General features: G+C 37.0%; 1 protein-coding gene across 6 annotated transcripts in view; it reads left to right on the top strand.

Annotated features, from left to right (window-relative positions):
• Positions 1–20,611, top strand: part of LYST (lysosomal trafficking regulator) — a 90,515-nt gene extending 69,904 nt beyond the window's left edge. For 4 of the 6 annotated variants that reach the window (XM_075495942.1, XM_075495943.1, XM_075495944.1 and 1 more), the window contains 19 exons: positions 163–308; positions 385–481; positions 1,169–1,230; positions 1,599–1,654; positions 2,723–2,875; positions 3,206–3,450; positions 4,198–4,264; positions 5,189–5,345; positions 5,741–5,881; positions 6,285–6,502; positions 7,870–8,100; positions 8,797–8,986; positions 9,894–10,030; positions 10,772–10,870; positions 14,392–14,531; positions 14,831–14,928; positions 16,632–16,788; positions 17,001–17,072; positions 18,518–20,611. In XM_075495942.1, the coding sequence (XP_075352057.1) occupies positions 163–308; positions 385–481; positions 1,169–1,230; positions 1,599–1,654; positions 2,723–2,875; positions 3,206–3,450; positions 4,198–4,264; positions 5,189–5,345; positions 5,741–5,881; positions 6,285–6,502; positions 7,870–8,100; positions 8,797–8,986; positions 9,894–10,030; positions 10,772–10,870; positions 14,392–14,531; positions 14,831–14,928; positions 16,632–16,788; positions 17,001–17,072; positions 18,518–18,656 (2,605 nt within the window). In that variant the 3' untranslated portion in view covers positions 18,657–20,611. Of the gene's footprint in view, positions 1–162; positions 309–384; positions 482–1,168; positions 1,231–1,598; positions 1,655–2,722; positions 2,876–3,205; positions 3,451–4,180; positions 4,265–5,188; positions 5,346–5,740; positions 5,882–6,284; positions 6,503–7,869; positions 8,101–8,796; positions 8,987–9,893; positions 10,031–10,771; positions 10,871–14,391; positions 14,532–14,830; positions 14,929–16,631; positions 16,789–17,000; positions 17,073–18,517 lie in introns of those variants that run through there. The other 2 variants (XM_075495945.1, XM_075495946.1) reach the window with 2 other exon arrangements.
• Positions 20,612–22,073: the final 1,462 nt, after the last annotated feature.

Genomic DNA, 22,073 nt, shown 5'->3' with positions numbered 1-22,073 from the left:
CATGAAAATAAACCACAGAATTTAGTCTGATACTTTTTCAGAAATAATTGCCCAGTGTACTACTGTGAAACTTCTGCCTTTCTACTATTTAAAGAAAAACAGAATGAATATGCATATATACTGCCTTTGCTGCCAAACTCTAACATATTTTGTTTTTTTCAGAGCACTCTGGTATGACCCAGTCTATTACCCAACTTCTTGGCAACTGGATCCAACAGAGGGCCCAAACAGAGAGAGGCGCCGCTTGCAGAGGTGCTACCTAACCATTCCAAACAAGTACCTTCTCCCAGACAGGCAGAAACAGGAAGGTAATTATAACATCTTCTAGGACTATATCTGAATTGTAATGATTACTAGTGCCTTATTATTTGTGGGTTTTTATAGGTGTGATAAAAACTCCGTTATCTTACCTGTTTGAAGACAAAACACACTCTTCTCACTCTTCTACTGTAAAGGACAAAGCAGCAAGTGAACATATAAGGTAAGGTTTGGGTAACATTTACCTCCCTTTCCCACCTTCTCCCATTCCAAAGAAAGAGTCCTCCTTACTTTTTTTTCTAAATAAACAACAACAAAAAAAAGTGAGATCAGAGACAAATGTCAAAAATGGTAGGTTTTTTGCTATACTCATAAGCAAAAGACCAGAGCTACCAACATGTACATTTTCTGAGTCTTAAAAGAGTCTGTCTCCGTGACTTCAGAAATCAGTAAAAGCAGATACCATCTAGTGTGATATGGGGATGGGGCTTCTGTGGGATAACCCGATGGGATTTCTTGACTTAATCATCACTTAGATATCTAAGACAGGCAGTGCTACTAGATCTGGTAGGTCTTTCCATCAGTGTTCAAAAGCAAATTGTGTTGTAATCTGCTCTGCTTTTACCATTGTGTTACTCAACTCTGCATTTGTGTTGATTTACCACCTATTACAGGCACCAATACTGCCTAAAGTAACTGCAGAGAACACATAAGGAAATAAACACAAATACACCAGTGTGCAAGTCTAGAAAGTCAAGGTTCTGTTTTCTTTCCCTCTTTGGGATTTGAACAATTAGAGTCATAGTGTTGAAAAGTCTTTCTTCAACTGTAGCCTTTGAGGCTCTTAGTTTTAGGTATGTGCCAAAAGGTACATAAATCCATAAGCAATAATACACTTCAAATATTTCAGAGTTAATCGAAGATGTATAAGCGTAGCACCTTCTAGAGAGACTGCTGGTGAACTGTTGTTAGGTAAGTAGAATTGTCAGTCCTCATAAATATCCTTTTTGTCTAAGATTCTGCTCTCTATATAAACTTGGCTGACTTCTTTAAAAGTAATTGAGCTGTTGCCTGACTACTTATAGATTATATACTTTATAGATCAGTTTTGCCTTTCATCCCTACTGTTTGCATGAGTGCTATTTGGACTGTAGTTAAGTTTTAAAGTTGCAGACCACTTGCTAAAAGATGTGGAATACTAAATTCTATTTCTGTCACGTACTGTCTTGCCAGCTACTATTCTTGGTATTCTTAACACCTGGACACTGTTTATATAACATTAAGATGCATTATACAAATAGTAGTATCATGTACCTTTTTGCAACTGTTTTTTCCTGCAGGAAAATGTGGCATGTATTTTGTTGAAGACAATGCTTCAGACACAATTGAAAATTCAGTAAGTATTAGAATGTATTGTCCAGCTTTAGTTTCTCCAAACTATGACCGTGAGTAGCTTTTATCTACTGTCACTGAGATTGCTGGAGTACTAGAGTTAGACGTCTCTGGACAAGACCAGCCAAACTGATTAGTTTGGGTTCAGTGTAGCTTCTGTTGCCCCTGGCTGTGGAATCAGTGGTGATAGCAGAAAACAGGAAAGATGTGGGCCTGGGGCTGGGAGGGAATGAGGAGGGGGTGATGTAAGGAGGCTTCTGCACCTTGCTGTCCATTGCTCTGAGTTCATCAGCATAAATGCGCAGAGTTTGCTTTGGTCTGCACCTGAGGTAGCTTGCCTTACTGGAAGTGGGAGCACTAGGAGGTACAGCAACTGACAAGTGTATGGATTGTGCTGTACTCTACAGCATCTGATTCTTGAATTTTCCATTATATAGGATGTTCTAGCTCGCTCCTTATCCTATAAAAGAGAGGACTGTTTCATGGAGGAAACTGGAACTGACCTAGTCCTTCTGATATACAAAGGCTCTGATGTATTATTTAAGTTTATACAACCAACAGACATTTAAAAATAATCAAGATATGGGTTATACTGCTGAAAATCTTAAACTATTTTCAGGGAGCTCTTCCTTGCATCCACTAAGCACACAGCTCCTGTGGTTTAAGATGTTACCAGCTGTTTTGCTGCTTTGTCCTTCTGAATTGGGATTCATGGCATTGGGATTCATGGGATCCCAACTGTCAGAATTGGGATTCATGGCAAAGCTTTGCTTGCTCTGGTTGGCTGTCCAATATTTTAGCTTAAGAGCCAGTGAAAGTATGGTGTTCCGTGCTAGTGTTGGATAGGAAACTGGAGCAGCTGAGGAGCATGCATGATGTTCTGCCCACTGCCTTGAGGAGAGTGGAGGATGGGAAACGTATGAAGAAAATCATAACAATGTCTTAAAGCATCACAGCAAAATTAAAGTTTGTCTTATGATATGCTGTATGGTTACAAACTGGCCCCACTGAAGGGTTTCTTGTTTGGAAAATCTACTATTTAAAATAACTTTTTAAATTGCAAATTCTGCAGAGTTTTCATGGAGAAACTGAACCAGCATCATTTTCTTGGACCTATGAGGAAATTAAGGAAGTTCATAAGCGCTGGTGGCAGTTAAGAGACAATGCTGTGGAAATATTTCTAACGAATGGCAGAACTTTACTCTTGGCTTTTGATAATACAAAGGTAATGTGGCACTGATGGATAATAATATATCAAAGCATTTTGCTGTGTCTTCATAACACGTACATTCATGCATTAGTTTTTAAGGAGACCTGTTGCATGGCCTAATTAAATTCTGCTTAATACCTTTGAAAAAACTTTGCTCAGCTAGACTTCTAGACAAACACAGTCATGTGCTAAAACACATCTCTGTATTAAGACATTAAAGAATCTTAGTAATACTAAACATTCTTCCATTAGAGCAGAAATTTGTAAAATGAGAGAAACTTACTAAGTCTTGGTAGTTTGAAGCTTTTTAAATTATATGATTAAATCTATGGTATTTTCTTCTAGGTCCGTGATGATGTGTACCACAACATCTTAACTAACAATTTGCCTAACCTTTTGGAATATGGAAACATTACTGCTTTGACCCACCTGTGGTGCACAGGACAGATTACTAACTTTGAATATCTGACTCATTTAAACAAACATGCGGGCCGTTCCTTCAATGATCTCATGCAATATCCAGTATTTCCTTTTATACTTTCTGACTACACCAGTGAAACGCTGGACCTAAATGATCCATCAGTATATAGGTAATATGAAATGTTTGGAACTGGTTATTTCCAAATACTTGAACTGATCATCCAGTATAGCTTTTTAACTTCATTGTACTAAACTGCACACATACATGAATGGAACTATTCAGGGACAAACCTCATCTATAATAACTTGGGCTTTTTACAATAAGTGGCTGCTTCACCTCAGACATTTAAATAAAATGCGTAGTATTATGAGTGTGTATATTCAAAGGATGCTATGAATTGGACTTATATACTGTCTTAATATGATATGGATAGTCCACAGACTTAAATAAAAGCTGTATGTTTAAATTCATGTGATTAAAGACTTCCAGGCCAATTAGCGAAAATTAAATAGAAAAGGAAATAATATTGTAAATTATTTGGCCAATTACAAAATCATATTGTCTTAACTGTGACTAGATCCAAGTGAATTGTCCCACCCTGATAAATTTCTGTTAAGCCAATTTAACATTTGTGTGCACAAAGTCTTTGCCTTTATATGGTACCTCTGATTTGACAGAGGCACTTAGCGTTTGCTTGCCTGTTACTGTGCTATGGGGTAGCCTGTGGATCTGAGTTTGCCTTTAGCACTAACTAAAAGTGGCCTTTTTATTTTCTGAACTCTCTTGTAAAGTGCTATTAAGTTTTGCTTGTCCTTTTCATGATACTAAAGGCATTATTCTTAATAATGCATTATTAAATGGTGTGAATCAACATCTTTATAAAAATGACAAGATATCAGTACTACTTCTGTTACAGAAATCTGGTCAAACCAATAGCTGTGCAGTCTAAAGAAAAAGAGGATCGTTATGTGGATACTTATAAGGTAACTTGGGTAACTTTTGCTTCTTGCCTTTTTCCCATGTATAAATGATGTGGAGGCTTTAATTTTTTTTAACAGATATTGATGGAGGGAAAAGAAACCACAAATCCAGTATGTTATGTCTATGGAAACCTCGTTTGCAGTATGCTACGTTTCCTGGGAATTGTTTTATAACACGCTTGGAACCTGTGTTTGTTCCAGTACCTGAAATCATAAATCAATATGGTATTTCCATGTGATACTGCTGAGGAGGTTAAATTGATATCTTCTTACATATGAACATACGTATATTTAAAGATTCCTAAATATCAGGAAGATAACTTATTGCTGTTTATTTGAAATTACTTCAGTGGAACTGGTGGCTATTCTTGGATGGCTATTCTTGGTGGCTATTCACTGGATAACAGAAAAGCTGTTTTCCCTCAAGTACTCTGGTATTTTAACATGCCCTACTACGATTACAGTGCTGATTTTTGCTCTTTAGAATGTTTTAAAGGCTGTAGGAAATAACAGCATGCTGGAGATGGGAAGCATCTGCAGCTGGACTTTCAAACTTAGGTCTATATCATCCTGGTCTAGTGTATTATTTGCAAATACTGTTTTTTCCATTTAGTATTGAAAAGCCTGTACAATGACTCTGCGGTATTAGAAAACAAGAGGGGGGAAAAACAAGTAAAAGTAATAAATAACAGAAAACAGGTAATTTAAATTGGCCTAAGAGTTTGATACCTAACTGGATTGTAAAAGTGATCACATGTCTTTAGACACTTAAAATGTATTTGATTCCAAATCACTTTTAAATGTATGTTCCTCTGAAAGTTTAAGTTTTATTCCTAGACAACTTAGGCAAGCTCTTGTTTGTTATTGGAATGCAGTCTAAGTAGGAGGCTTGTGATTTTTTTTTTTTTTTCCCTACTACTTTTCTAGTATTTGGAAGAAGAGTACCGTAAAGGAGCACGAGAAGATGATCCAATGCCCCCTGTACAACCGTATCACTATGGATCTCATTATTCCAACAGTGGAACTGTGCTTCATTTCCTAGTTAGGCTGCCACCTTTTACTAAAATGTTTTTAGCCTATCAAGGTAAGGTTACTTTTGCTTGCACTTACCTTTCACATCTGGGGCTTGTCCCAATGACCCAGGAATGCTATATGTTACTCTGTTTAGCATAGTTTATGAATTCCAAATAGCTGAGTTCAGTAAAATTAAATCTGGTATGCTTTCACAATAGATCCATTCTGAAATTTTCAAGCTAGACCATAAAGCTGTAAATCTTATATTTATACCTTAGCATATGTAGAATAAAAAGCTGACCTATACTTGACTTGCAGCGCACATATAACACACAGTAATAGAAATAGAAAAGTTCTAAATGTTCTCAGCTAACTGGAGAGCACTTAACTACTTGAAGTTGCAGATGTGCAACTGCTATCGTGTCCATCATTGATACAACAAATACAGTTTGGATTTCTTTACAGATCAAAGTTTTGACATCCCAGACAGAACTTTTCACTCTACAAATACAACCTGGCGACTCTCTTCATATGAATCAATGACTGACGTAAAGGAGCTTATCCCAGAATTTTTCTACCTTCCCGACTTTCTGGTTAACAGAGAAGGTATACTAAGAGGATACCAAAACTATATACCCAAAACAGCTGTACAATTGAGCCTATGGGTTGAAACTGAGGACACTTATATCCTTTGAATATGCTAAGCAGTAGATGCATGGAAGAAATCTGGCGTGAATTTGCAGGATATGCTACAAAAGCTGTTATGTAGGACTTAAGGGAAGTCTTTTTGTAATTAGTCAGAGGTGCAAAGGAGTGTCCTATTGTCTGGTTTTTCCATTTGAATGAGTTATGTACAGCTTGAATGTGTTTGGGGGGACTTCTGTTAGTGGTGCTGCTTGGTTGATCAGCAATCACTATGCTTAATGGTTAGCTTTCATAGAACCTTATAAGCACTTTTTTGAAGTTACTGTCAACTAAAATGTTGGAACATTTACTCCCCTGTTTCTAGGTTTTGATTTTGGAGTACGTCAAAATGGTGACAGAGTTAACCATGTCAATCTTCCACCTTGGGCTCGTAATGATCCTCGTCTATTCATCTTGATTCATCGTCAGGCCTTGGAGTCTGACCACGTTTCCCAGACAATCTGTCACTGGATTGACTTGGTGTTTGGTTATAAGCAAAAAGGCAAAGCCTCTGTTCAGGCTATTAATGTCTTTCATCCTGCAGTAAGTATTTGTTAAGCAGTGTGTTTGTTCATTGTACTTAGTAACTTAATGGGGGAAAGTTCGGTCTGACTTGCTTGGAAAATGTCCAGCATGAAGCAAGATCCCTTGCTCCTGAAGTGTTGAAGAATAAGAAAAGGCTTTAACCATTTCAATGCGGAACTGATAAGATCCCAGGGACTGTTGCGAGACTTTGTGAATTTGTGTTTGTCCGTCTTGCCTGATCATCCCCCATGCCCATCTCAAGGCATGGAGTTTAGACTTTCTGCATAGTTGTTTGCAGTGGTATACAGGTATTGTGTTTGTGTGTACTTGCTTCCATCTTATTCAAAAGAAGCCTTTCATTTAGGCAGACTGTGCTGCAGCTTTTGATACGATTAAAATAGTTCAGTTTGTCCTGAGCTCATTATTTGTGTTCTTCCCTTCATATACATCTTGTGTTTTGTCCCTCTAATGAGCACTTCCCCTCCAGTAAATTCAATTTCAAATAAGTCTTCATTTAATGTAAAGAATTCCAGAGTTTCACTACTTAACTGTAACACGGATATCTCGGATTGTCATCTTTAGCTTCAGTCCTTACTATCACAAGGCTTGCTCAGCCAGGCAGTCCTGGTTTCAAATGCATTCAAATGTGTTCCATGTGTTTAGTGTTCATTTTATAGCTGGAAGAGCTAATAAAACAGTAGTGTTTGGCAGTGGTGGCTTTTTCTTTTCAAGGAGCCATCCAAATGCTTTCCTTCCCTTCCATTTTTTTGTGCTTAAGTATTGATTTAGTTGTTATTACTTTAAATTTCAAATATTAAGCTTGTGTGAGTGTGTTCATTGTTTTTTAAAGTGAAAAGTCAAGGCCTTTGTCCGTGTGGCTGAGGAAAAGTATGTGGTACACAATTAGAGAAATGTGAAAAAGAAAAGTAGAGAAAGGAAAGAATTTCCACTCTCCTGAAATATGAAGGTTCTTCCTCCCACCCCACTCCAAACCCCAGCTGTAATATGTTAATTAAAAAGAGGTACAGAAAACAAACTACTTGAATTTTTTGTATATCACCAGCAACCCTTCTGGTTTTGTACAGATAAGTAAAGGTCTACTAAGAAAACCTCTGACAGAAATTAGTCATGGAATACATGTAGGAGCAGCTCACATGGTAAATCTTAAAATGGTAGTTATCTCCAATAAAGAAGTGGTAACAAGGTTACTGTTCTCAGTGGCTTTTTAGTCAGCACAGCCATTGTGGGATGGCTTCTGGTCCAAGTCTTAACCAAACAACTGAAGAGTCTGCCTCTAAATTTGTGTGCATGAATTGAGAAATCTTTCCCAAAGACAAACTAGACAAGCTTATTCTTCCCCTTCCTGTCTTTTTTTTTTTCTCTAGACCTATTTTGGGATGGATGTTTCTGCTGTTGAGGATCCTGTTCAGAGAAGAGCCCTTGAAACAATGATAAAAACATATGGGCAAACACCTCGTCAGCTGTTCCATGCAGCACATGTTAGCAGACCTGGGTCCAGGCTTATCATGGAAGGAGAACTTCCTGCTGCCATGGGATTACTAGTGCAGTTTGCTTTCAGAGAAACCAGAGAACACACTAAAGAAATAATATATCCAGTATGTCATTTTGATTTGCAAGATGGTTTAATTAACATTCATATGCTGTAATTATTGTACCTTATGTTTACAGTTTCCTTCCTAAAAATGCAACTTACTGCCCATATTGTACTGTAAAGAAAATACACAAAATCAGTAAAGTGATAGTGAAAATTATTTTCATGCATTTGTGATATATTTTGTGTCAAACTAAGATAGGTCTGAATTTATGTTGGTTATAGCAAATAGATGTTGGAAAGCATTTCACTTAATCAGTCTTATACTTTCAGTGATGAATTCTGGAATCTGTGTGCAAACCTATAGTAGGTAAAAACATAGTGTGCTTTCTTCCATCCTCAACTTTTTCATTGTCTGTAGGACAGTTCAACTTTCTTCACTTCAAACATGTGTTTTCCCTGAAGTTCAGTGGGAAACTGAATCCTTGCATTTAAAGAAATCTGTATTTTCTACTAAACTACTGAACTACAAGCTTGCTATCTCAGCCCTTAAAGAAGTGGGAGAACTCCCTTTAAAGCTAATAGTTGAGCTGATGATACTACTTGTCTTTTCTAGTATTTTTAGAATAGTTCAGCAGTCCTTACCATGTGATTGCTTACAGGAATGTGATATGAATGAGTCTCCCTTACTAAAGAAACAATATTTTTCTGAAAACTTTCTACCACCTTTCAATTTGAATCTTATTTGTGCTTGGTTTAGAGTCCATTACCATGGATAAAAGGCTTGAAGTGGGGAGAATATGTTGGTTCCCCAAGTGCTCCAGATCCTGTTGTCTGCTTTAGCCAACCACATGGAGAAAGGTTTGGCGCTCTCCAGGCTTTACCAACTAAAGCTATCTGTGGTTTGTCCCGCAAGTTTTGCCTTTTGATGATATATAGCAAGGAGCAAGGTATGAATTTGTGCTTATTCTCTACATGCACAATACATGTGAAAATGAGCCATAAAAAATCTAATGCTACTATTCTCCAGCAGAATTCTCAAATTTAGTCTCTTTTGCCAAAGATTGATTTATTAATCCAGTAACAGCTTCCACATGTGTGCTATCCTTCCTGGAGGGTGGATTTTGCTTGTAATTTTCAAAACTACATAGAGGCATCCTGTAATTAAGTTGATTTTTTTCATTAAAGAGGCTGAAGCATGAGGATCTAACTTTAGAACTTGCCAGCAGATTCAGTCCAAGAAGAACTGAAGAACAGGTGAAAAGAACATGTGGCAACAGAAAGGATAATTAAAGGAATGGGTTTTAGAGGCAGAGAATGAGGAAAGTTATCAGTAAAAAGAGAGGTGAAGGACCTTCTGCTTTCAGAAAAACTTCTCAGAGGGATTCTTATTGATAATGTGCAAAACAGCTTCTCATACTTGTCTTTTGTTTTCTTTGTAACATGTACTAGTGAAGGTTTTTAAAGTAAACAGCTTCACATTTATTCAATAAAAATAAGTAACATTCTCCTTGAAGTTATGAACAAACACTTCTCTAGCTGGGAAGTATTGGTATTGTCAGCCTCTTCCCCTTTTCTCCACTCCCAATAGATAAATTTCTGCAAAAAAGCTTTGTGCAGGTTGCAAATGGTCTTCAGAGAACACTGAATATTTACATAGTCTCTGAAAACTATGTTTGTTTCTAGCATGTTACAGATGAAGCCATAGCCTAACAGAAAATATCTTATTTTGAAACTTTGGAGTTTTTTATATACTAGCTTGTGGTAAAACATGGACCTGAGATTTTTATTGTTGACTATCAAAGTGATCAACTCTTTGGTTGCATATGTGACACAATATTACATGTTTTCCTTTAGGTGTGAGAAGCATGCACAGTACTGATATTCAGTGGTCAGCTATCCTGAGCTGGGGATATGCTGATAACATTTTACGACTGAAAAGCAAGCAAAGTGAACCTCCAGTAAATTTTATACAGAGTTCACAGTTCCATCAGGTAAAAAAATCAGTCTCTTGGTCTTCAATTTAATATTGCTAGTTTAAGTGGTGGCCTGACTTCGCAGTAGGTACTCTTGCTTTCATTTTTCTTGTACATGAGCATCCAAACACAACTGTTTTTAATCTGTTTGATTCTCCTTTGGAATGTGTCCCTCATTGCTCCAGTGTATCTTGCTCCTGGATGTGTTCCTGTACTAGGTAAAGATCTTTCCTGAATGCATTTGATTTTTGTAGCTTTTCCCTCCTATGGAATAGTGGTATAGATTTATAAAAGCTTATGTTCTGGGCTAAGAAAAATGAATACAGGAAAAAATTACAGATGCCTTACATAAGAAGCAGAACTCCACTATAGTTTAGGATTCCTTTGAAAAAGATTGTCTAAAAGATTGTTAGGGAACACTGCATAATCTCCGTTACACTCCAATGGTTGGTGAGATTCTACCGAAAAGATTTTTGCTGATGATGCGGCTGTAGATCTAGAAGTCTGCAGTAGTTCACTGCTCTTTGGCTGCATATTCTGGGCTATACAATATTTCCCTCTTTACTTTGTTTCTGAAGCAATAGCAAATGTGACTGAGAGCAAGTATATTTTAATTCTTGGATTTCTTTAGCGATTTCTTTAGCTTTTCTTAGGCTAACCAGTAAAGAATCAGTTTGACCAAATGCCATGGCATAATGAAAATGGCAGTGAGAATAGTTTCTGTTCTAATTTTTTCTCGCTTTGTTTTGTCTTTCTAAGGTAACAAGTTGTGCTTGGGTGCCAGACAGTTGTCAGCTGTTCACAGGTAGTAAATCTGGTGTCATCACAGCATATATGAACAGATTCACTAGCAATATGGTAAGTTCCATTGGACAGGATTTATATTTAAGGATTTAGCTGTATTCACTATTACAGTCTTTTTTTAAACAGGAAAAGTGAGAAAAGGGAAATATGTTAAATTCAGGACAATTGCTAAAAAGAACAAGTGCTTGTTTAGTATTTATTTTTGAAGGATCCTCTCTGACATTGTTAAATAGATTTGTCTCAGCATGTTTATTTGTGGGTTTTTCTTAAGCTGCTGTTCACATACTGCTAGCCTTTAGTCAGCCCTCATCATCTGGGTGCATAACTCATTACACATACAGCTCTGACTATTCAGGCTAAGGCTGGGAATTGAAGCTCTCTGGCACAATGAATCTCCCTACATTAAGGAGTAACTCTTTCTGTGAAGGAGACAGAGCCTTTCAAAGCCTTAACTGAAACTGTGGAATGTATTTCCACAAAGTCAACAACATTTTAAATGCAGAAGGCACTTACACTACAGAGAGCTGGGATGAAATCTCTGACAGTGTATATATTAACCACTAAGCCTCTTCACTTTGTCATATTCCCCAAGGAGAAAAGCTGTGAGGAGGGAAGGAAGAAAAGTAACTTGCATTACTTAATGCATCAGCAGAAGATACTGAGACACTAGTAGAAATCACCCTGATACTATGTGGTAATAAGCATGGTATGAAAACACAAATAGAACTCGAAATTCATCTTCTGGTTCAGACTGAGTTTCTGAGCTTCTGTCTGACTTTCTCCAGCAGTAACTCCTACCCTTCATAGTTTTAACAAAGTTTGCAACTTTCTTGACAGGTCATTTCAGGGGTGTCTATAGGATTGTCCATAGCAAGAACTAAACTAAACTGATTTCTCAAATTTAGCTTGATACAGGTGTTGGCAAACACATTTGTAGTATTGTACTCTTGGAGCTCTGGAATCACTCCATTAGCATGGGCTAGAGGGAACCTTGATATGATCTGCTATGCCTATCCAGTTTCCTGTTTTTAGCAGTGGCAAACAGCAGATGCTTAGACTGGGAAGAGCACAAACATACTGATTTCTTCCTTGGCTTTCTTCCAGTTTCTGGTGATCTGTCACTCAGGCTTCCTGAGCTCAGCAGCACTTGGAGTTTAAAAAAATTAAGTAGAGCTTGAAGCCTGCAAGCTTTAGTCAGTTGGATCTTAAGTTAGGCACCTTAACTGCTCACTGGAATAGTGAGCTTGTAAATAACCTGTACTGAACTTGGATTCCGGCTAAAATTTTTTGAGGTACTAAAATAGAAATTCAATATACTTGCCTTCTGCAATGCTAAAAAGAAACTCTAGTAGGGGGGTTATGATTCTTAAGTTCCCTGCGTTTCCTAGAAACAAGTGATTTTTCTTCAGCTGCACAGATGTTGTCTTTGAGACGATCTTTGCTGAATTTCTCAGCACTGACAGTTTTACATGCCCCAGGCAGACTGACCTTGTGCCAATTTTGTAGCTCCTGTTGTTGAGTCAGTTACCCAAGTCAGGACTGCAGGGAATGCAAATGTGCTTCCTAGCATCTGTTCTGTATGCATCTTGTCAGCTGTTCAGTGATAAAGTGAACAGTCTGTTATAATGCAGCACTTGAAACATGAATATTTTGCCCTGTTTCACATTTATATAAATTCAGTGCATAGGCATAAAACAGATACCATGTTGTTAATTGGATATGGGAATTCAAAGGCATGCTGTCAGAATTCAAAAACACCTCAGTGTTGTACTTCAGGTGCTCTGTTTTTCCTAGCCTTTAAGATGGTCAAAAAACTAATGAAATACTGCTTTGAAACTGTGATCTGTCTTGACAATAAGTCATACCGTCATGAAAACCTCAGCCAAGGTTTTCTAGTTGTACAAATTACTCCAGCCTTCACTTGCTGATTATTAGAGTTGTCTTGCAAAAAGAAAGAGAGCACTTTAACAATCTGTTTGAGTAAAACTGGGCAGTGATCATTTAAATTCTCCACTCAAGTCCGTAGGCGATCATTTGGGGTAACCAACAGAAAGAACTGCTATTTAAAGGTAGATACATGCCTGCATGTTTTTTCTACATCTAGATACTGTTTTAGTGGTTCTCATCTAAAAGCAAATGGGAAGTAAAAAGGGGATGGCATTTTAGGCATGAGGTAATTATTTCATAACTTGGACCTTAATACAGTTGGTGCTAAAATTCTAGCTTGTCTCATTACAATATTACAGTATTATTGTAATAACCCAGTGAAGAATCAATAAACCATTGCTATTAGTGCTATAGAGAAGCTGCTAAAGGTGAATCCTGCTTTCAGTTCAGGTGTTGAAATGCAGATCAACAGCAAACACTTAAAGGAGATGGGAGGAGCACAGTAAAAGGGTTATCAAAATCAGTTGTTCTTCAGAAAAATCAGAAGCCTTGATTGTTGCTGTTATGGAAAAATTTGGTATAATTTTTTTCTCTAAACTGAGCAAGGATTAAAGAATGATCTGCATATGTGAGATGCCACACTGGTCTGAGAATGACAACTGGATACTTTCATAAGTATGTCTTACTTGGATGACGTGCTCAGTAGCAAGAGCAAAATAGCAGGTCTTCCTGTTGTCAGAAAGCCTATTGACTTTCACAATATTACATAGATTATATTGTTCCTTTTAGTGCAGAAAGACTTGTAAATTTTTTGCAAACTGCATTAAGCATATGTATATCTTTATCTTGCCTGTTTCTACGTTCAAGGTTTTTTGTAGACCTGCTATATGCATTCTGTACCCTCATACAAAAATGCAGACAATGTGCTCTGACATGTGTGAGGAAACAAGCAGAAAAATGTTCTTTTCTTCCACAAAGATTATTCTAATCTCTGTACAGCAAGTTATCTTAATTAAAGTATTAGTATTCTCATTAAGCAGCTCCTTCGACTTAGCCAGTTTTCAGGAAGTCTGAATCATTTCGTATGATATAACTTGAATAAGAAGTGTTATTTGGTCTTAAATTTGCTGCTTTATTTTTTACCTAGCAGTTTCTATATTTAAACTTGATTTCCTGCATGTTTTTCCAACTTGGTATCACTGAAGGACTTAGCACCAACTTGGGAATTCCCAGTAATTTACTGTACACATAGTGATAACTGCTGAGCTGGGTTTTCCTTCTATGTTTCCAAGTGCTTCCTCTAGATGCAAAAATATTGAGGACTGTCATTTTGCTGTCATGTGGAAACAGCAGTCTTGCAGAAAGCAGATCAGCTGATTTCAAGGTGTGTAATTGAGATAGAAGTACAATAGTTCTTCGTTTCGATTCATTGGACTACATCAAAATGTTTGCTTAGACTAAAGCACTGGAAGCAAAAAGTTAAACATTAATGATATGTATGGCTTATCACATTATAAAGTATTAAACATAATAAAGCATTAACAACATTGCTAAACTGATGACATTAAAAGCAATGGGAACCATTTTTTGAAATCTAAGAATTAAACTTGTCCCTAGGCTTATCCTTTTCAGAAAAAAGACATTAATTTTTTTTTCATGGGTTCATGTTTTATCTTGCTGTTTTTCAGCCTTCAGAGATAGAAATGGAGTCACAAGTCCATCTGTATGGTCACACAGCAGAAATAACAAGCTTGTTTGTGTGCAAACCATACAGTATAATGATAAGCGTCAGCAAAGATGGAACCTGCATCATATGGGATTTGAACAGGTAGAAGTATATATGTAACTTTTTCCAATGGCTTTCTTTTAAATATCTGTTTTCTAGCCTTTGGGTATCTTTAGCCTTTTAAAGTTAACTGAATTTGTCCCACGTATATTTTAATGTGAAGTCAAACCCTTACTGTTTTTTTTCCCATGAATGGTGCTGAAATTCTAGAATGAATATGAAAAATACCCTCATTGTGCAAACTGTTGACTGAAATTAATGTAACTCTTAAATATTTTCCTTGAAGAACCTTTTCTGTGTTTGAGTCTGAACTTTAGGTTTGTTCTCTTTATTTTCTTCAGGCTGTGCTATGTCCAGAGTCTGGCTGGACACAAGAGTCCTGTGACCGCAGTTTCAGCTAGCGAAACAACTGGTGATATTGCAACAGTTTGTGATTCAGGTATATTTGGCAGTCAGGACAGCTGTTTTGACTTGCAGACCAAATAAATCATGAGACTTGCTATCATATTAGTTACTGAGTACGTGTTAATTGTCTGAGGATGCATTTGGTCAAATAGGAACGCTGCTCTTTTTTTTTTTTTACGTAGTAACATATAAATTTCTTCAGAAATTATTAGGCAGGTGTTTGAGTAAAATGTAGATATATAAAAGCTAACAGCTTGAGCTCTTTATAAAAAGACTTGAAATTTCAATAGATTCCTGGGAGACCTAAGTTCTGTGAAGTTAACTGCTTTCATTTTTAACAGGGATTTGTTGTCAAAGGTACAGTTCTTTGGGGGAGTACAGTGTATTACAGAGCAACAAAACTTTTGTTATTCACTCTATCACTTTAAATGCTTCCATATCCCCAGAAGCAAACATAGATGTGCTTAGCTATTCACTAGTTTAAAGCAAAGAGGAATAACAGCAATACTAAAGCAGAAATAGTAGGTATTTGTCTCAGGGCTCCTATAGAGGGAAATCATTCTCCCCCATCTTATTTTAAAGCAGTTTTTTGTACTGTCTTGTTTTCAACATAGTACTGTTTCTGGACAAGAGCATTAAGACCTATTTGAGCAGTGGGGTTTTGAGTATTTCATAAATTAGGATGCTCACTGACTTGAAGATTGACTGTGTGCTATGAGACTGTGTATCGGTAAAGCAGGGCCAAGTCAGAGTCCTCATGCCATTTTGCTGTCTAAGGATACCTCTGTGTGTTACCTTGAGACTGGGGGGGAAATAGGCTCCATCTAAATGACAGAATATTGTTCCATTGATCCAAGGAGATACAGAATAAGAAGGAAGAGAGCTTATCCATATTGTTAGAAGACAGTTATTGACCCAATTCTTGCTTTGTTTGGGCCAATTTTCTTTCTCTCTTGCCTTGAGTAAGATAGGTCTTAGATACTGAAGTATCTTTTAGCCACCTTTTCTTACTGTAGTCCTCCATAGACTGAACTGAAACTAATACTGTTCCAAATCTGGGGTGGGGGGAAGGCAAAATAGCACAGTCTATAATATTAAAGGACAAGGGGAAATTATTCTGGCAGTTTCAGAAACCTAATACTTAGGTTTTAAACTAACATGGAGACTTTCAACTCCATTTCTGTAGCTCTCAAACCAATTATTTTTTTTTTAAAAGATTGTATTCTTCTTTAAATGTTAAGGGACATGAGTTTCAATCCCTTTTAAGACAAAGCAGTAGCTGGGTTATTAGGTCTTTGATAGAATCAAATAATCCCAGGTAACCAGGTAAGATAATTGTACTTGCTACTTTTAAGTATTTTGCTTAAAATGCAAGCTGGGGTACAAGAAATAGCTGTTTAAAGTAGATAATATGAATTCCCTTAATGCTTCCCGGTTAGTACACAAAAATGGGTCATTAAAAGTAAATTCATATAGCATTTTGTAAGTACACTGTTCCATAAATATGAAGTGATGTCTTCTAAATCACTGCAGTGGCTTGGTGGTTTGCATGCTCCCTGTCACAAAAGGAGGGAAGAGTTAATTGTTTACTGCAGTACACATCGCTTAGAGTCACTTAAACCTTCTGATCTTTCAAGAAGTTGAATTCTTTAACACTTAAAGATTATGTTACATAGACCTAGCTGTAGTCTAGGTTTGTTTGTTTTTTTAATACTGCCATGCTATGTTCTGTTGCAGTTGGAGGGGGTAGTGATTTGAGACTTTGGACAGTTAATGGTGATCTCGTGGGACATGTGCACTGCAGGGAAAGTATTTGCTCTGTTGCTTTCTCTAACCAGCCCGAAGGAGTGTCTGTCAATGTGATTGCAGGGGGGCTTGAAAATGGAGTTGTAAGGTAAGCATTTGAAACTTTTATTTATTAAAATGCTTTATAACTTAGGCTCATAATTTGCGAGCATGTAGCCAAACATCATGCTGATATTTGGCTTTAAAGAAGGTGGACAAGCTGTTGTTCAGTTTCCAATCCTAGTAGTTGCTAAATAGGTTATGTTTATTACTGAGATATTTGTAAAATTAAATGTGAAGAAAAATTACTCTTTCTTTCAGACTGTGGAGTACGTGGGACTTGAAGCCGGTACGAGAAATAACATTTTCAAAGTCAGCCAAACCTATTGTAAGGTAAAAAGATCTTAAGTATACAATAAATGGATTTTTCTCGGGGGGTAGGGGGGGTGGGGGGGTGGTGTAGGCGGCGGCAGCGACATGGACACGACACCAAAAACACACAAGTGAAAAACCACAACAAAATAGCCTTGAGTATTGAATGTGGATTTGACATGAGGACAGGAGGTAAACACCCATGTCTAAAGAGCAATGCAATCCTACTAATTATTCATGAAAGCAAAATGAGCATAAGTGTACTGTATTTGTAATGACAGTAATAACTAGGTACTGCTGCTGGCAGATAGAAATTAGCAGGATTCCCTTGAGAACTGAACAATAGCTACTCTTCTTATTCTTAAGTTTAATATTTTTTCCCCAGAATCTGTGTAAAAATCATGAGAGAATCTTAACTTTGTCAGACTCAAATAGAGTTTTTTCTCCCTCAGAAATAAATAAAAACACTGTATTTGCCCTGATCATTTTTTTCTGATGCTGGAGGGGAAACAGTGGAGAAGTGAGTAAAGGAAATTCGGAGGAGCCTAGAAGCTGCCATTTTAGGGTGCTTGTGTAATTTTCTCTTGAGTCGCCTTGATGATTTACAGAAGCAGAATTATTCTCATGCCAAAGTATTTTCAGAACACAGTCAAAGGATCGAGTCTTTGATATCCCCAGTGGTACAGTACCCTGCACAGAGGTCTTAAAGTTATGCCAAAATTTTATCATCTTAATATTAGCATAGCAACAAATTACTCTGAGAAATTGTTTCGCCATTGCTGAAATATCATTTAAAACCCAAACCACTAATCACCATTTTTAGAAACAAAAAGCATTGTCTGATAGCAGATAGTGTCTTTGTTACCTCCTTTAAGAAGTATATTTCACAAAGCTTGTTGATAATGATTTAGTAGCTATTTAATAATTTAAAGTTTCCTGCTTAAATGAGACAGAAAATGGATGCTGACCTGCATGCTCTCTAACATTACCCGTGGCATGACAGAAGGGCTTTACTACTGTTATAGCTCAAGAAATGCCCAGCTGAACAAAAGTCCTATGCTGTGCCATGAAATCTGATGGATTTAGTTTTTGCCGTTGTGAGCAAGCAAGTTCAGAGGGCACTGAGTTCTGTGGCTGAAAAGCCTTCCTTTCAGAAGTAAAAGGGGCAGCCCAGGGAGAGAGTAGGATGCTGCTACTGATCCTACCCTTTTCTTTGACACTGCAAAGAAATGAGTACTAAACTGCATGGCGTGTTGAAGTGCTGGACAAAGCTGTAGTTAAGTCTCTCTCTTGGTTAGAAAAATGAATAAGCAGGTATATGCAAACATACTAGTGCGTTAATGTATGCACTGGCTCTCCCCTGCGAGCTAATCTTTGTTGGCTCTACTCTCATGGGTTTTTAATGTCTTCTAGCATTTTGAATAGCCAAATCTGATATAAAAATAGATTGTCGTCTTGTTTTTCAGCCTTACATTTTCCTGTGATGGTCATCACTTGTTCACAGCTAATAGTGATGGAAACGTTATAGCTTGGTGTCGCAAGGACCAGCAGCGCTTGAAGTTACCCATGTTCTATTCATTCCTTAGCAGCTACGCGGCTGGGTGATGACTACTTTTGCTGCTAACTTATGTCTCTGATGCACTTTAAATCCAAAACAGATTATAGAATCTCTTAGTTAACTGGATTTTGAAGTAGTTTGAATGTCTCTAGAATGAGTGAATAGATTTTTAAAAAGAGCTGTCTAAGGTGGTGTAAAATTGCATATGTGCATGCACAAACTTGAAGCATATCCAGGTCACCAGGAAGCTCTGGTCATACACTCCAATACCAGCAAAGTGACTCATAAATGCTCTAACATACAAGTCAAAATGCTGCAATATAAAACATAATAGTATTTTTTAAAATTACTTCTTGGACAGAAGTATTTAAAAAATCGATTGATAATGCTTATTCCCCCTCTTATGTTGTAAAATATCAGCAGCGTAAAGTTCTGTAAATATCTATTAAAATGTCAGCATATGTATATCTGATTAGTTGAACGTGGTATAGTTAGCTCTGGGATAAGCAACCCAAAACTTAAAAATCCAAGATCACTTAAAATTGCTTTTTTTGAGAAGCAAAGAATTTAGTAGGTGCTTTTTGCACCATCTTATGGTATTGTAATGCTAGAAATTGAATTTCTGTTACCTTCATATTTATAATTTTTGCCATCTTCTCTGGTAGTATAATAGTCTTTACAATGGACAAAAATAAAATATTTGTCTTATTGATGGGTAGACACCTCATGGCATCATGAAGCAATAGTTTCACATTTTGGTTTTGTTTTTTAATGTAGTGTCAACTCCCTAACTTTGTAACACCTAGCTATTGTGATTCTGTGGCAGAATATATATTATATACACACAGCTTATCTTCCAGAGCTCTAAAAAAAGGTATTAAAGAAGGCACAGAAGTGCTCATGTTCTAGTGTCATTGAAGTTCAATACACTGTAAAATGTTTGAATCTAACTGCTTGAATAATCAATGTTCATAGGCATCGATGATTTGGAAGAGCTTACACAGATACACTGTGCAAATGTTATTTATTCCTAGGTGCTATTTTTTGAGGAAAAAAATAAGCCTCCAAACAAATTTGAATTCTTGGGCCAGATCAAAAATTAACATTTCAGTTGATGGATTTGAAGACCGTTAAACTTGACACCATGAATGAGTGCCTGCTAGTCACGCAAATGCTACGCAAGTCTGATGTAGTTACATTTTTCTTTTAAAGTGCTTTGCTTTTTCATCATTGACATGTTTCCACTATTGCCATACAGACAAACTGCTATATCTTCTCATGTTTAAGGTTCATCTGCTTTCAAAACACTGTATATGAAATTGTCGAGTTGTGATGAAGATGATATACACACAAGAAATCTTTACACTTCTTTTGAAAATTCCAAACAGTCTTCAGAAATTCTTGCAACTTCCTGACTGAAGAACTTTTCAAACTAGAAAAACTTAAACTATTCTCGTAGTCCATGACACAAAGGCTGATCTGTGGTTCAATTAAGCAAGTGGCTACATACTGTATGAATTGAATTTTAAACTGTGTATACTGTAGCAGCATTGTATGGGATGGCTTTAGTCATGTTTTTCACTGTCTAAATGTTAATGTAAGGTCCACATACAGACCGAAAAGCTTCCTGGCTCATGTTGAAGTGATGTGCTTTGAGAGACAAAATACAAATATTGTGGTTTTGGGGTGCTTTTGTGCTCCCTGGTTTGGGGTGTTTCTCACAAAGGCTTATTTTTATAAAGTAGAATTCCACTTGTTACAAATCAATATGCAAAATTGCTGGCCTTGTAAAGAGTGCAATATTATATATTTTTATGTAAAAGTAAAAATGATTTTTTTGAAGCAAGGAATATTTATTCAGCTTAACATTCTGGAACTATTAAAATAACATTGCAATAGTATCTGTGCATGATGTACTGAAATTTCCTGTAAATGTCACATTCCACACTGTCTTTGTATACACTGTCACATTGTTGGGTAATAAACAGATCTTTGTACCAAATTGTTTGAGATTATTAGAAACATGTTTTTGGCTTAGTTTCACCTCTCTTCTTTTAGGGATCTTTTGCACACCTTGCTCCAGATCAATTTCTGCTGGTTCTCATGCCTTTCATATTTTAAAAATCATGAAGTGCAGAAGTTCTGTTTATGGACTGCATTATGTGGCTGTCAAACTGAATGGGGGGCTATAAGATTGGAAGTGGGAAACCCTAGGCATATCACTTTGCACATGTGTGCACGTGTCCTTCCCTCCCATAGGATGTATGGCTACAACTTGGATGAAGTGATGGCTCTCAAACCAGAGACGTTCCTCTTCCTCCCAGCAGGCACCTTCCTCCCTGAAAACCTGTTTGAGCTAAGGAAAGGCAGAAAAGCAACTCCTCTGTGGATTCTCTGAGGGAAGGAAGAAGAAGGTGCTGGGTGGTACTGGGATCTCTGGGAGGCTTCTGACAGAGGATGCAAGGCTCTTCCTTGTTGGAAGCCAGGGTTTGGGGGAGCATATGCATATGCAAATAGAAGTCACACTTCCATATGCTACTACTCTATCACAAAAATATAAACCATACTATTTAAAAGCTCTGTTTGCCTTGAAAAATATCCACTGGAAGACTAGTTAAGCTTCTAGAGGTACAGACAGCACTGTTTACTACTGTAGTAAGTTACAAACTACTGTCAAATGATCTCCATGCTAGTGAGATGTGGTAGAGATTTACTTGCCATTACTGCTCTGGAGTGGGGTTATAAAGCCACTGATTCTGCATCTGGATTTCTGTAATAGGCTGTGCTGTGTATTTCACAGTTTGGGCAGGTCACTTTTGAAAGAGGATTAAGAACTGTATGTGGCTAGTCTGATCAGACTCTTACACTATCCTAGGCTACCCAGCAGAAAGTAGAGTAAAAACATGAGCTGGCTCACTGTTTCCAGCTTTGAGCTAGCATTCCCAGAAAATTGTAAAAATCTGTATTCTCTAACACAATTAAATAAGGCCCACATCAGGGGCTAGTTCATGTAGATTCAAGGAACAGAAGAAATTCATGCTAGCTGTTACAGGTATCGCATTCAAAGCCTATAGGTCAACTCCAGTGGGAGACTCCTGGTTGTGGTAGAACATACGAGTTTCTGCAGATTAAAAAGAAAACATGTCTATATCATATATGATGAAAATACTTTTTAAAACAACCATTTTCCCCCTTATATTTTAGCTTAAAGAATAAAATTGTTAGAATACAGTGGTAAAAGTGTTGTGTAAATCAGTGACAACTGTCTGATTAGTTGAACCATCTAGTAAGTGCTCTTTGTTGAATAGCATGTAAATCCTTTGGTAAATAGAACCTTTTGTAGAATGATGATGCAGTTAAATGTACAGCAGCAGCATGGGCTAGTTAAGTTTCCAGTTTCTGGAACTCTAGTTAAGGTAAGCTTATGAACTTGCCTATTTATATTCACAGACGTTTACCCTCTT

This window comes from Mycteria americana, chromosome 3, assembly GCF_035582795.1.
Source record: "Mycteria americana isolate JAX WOST 10 ecotype Jacksonville Zoo and Gardens chromosome 3, USCA_MyAme_1.0, whole genome shotgun sequence".
Taxonomy (NCBI): Eukaryota; Metazoa; Chordata; class Aves; order Ciconiiformes; family Ciconiidae; genus Mycteria; species Mycteria americana.
Note: the sequence above shows the minus strand (reverse complement) of the source record. Positions and strands in the feature narration are given on the sequence as shown.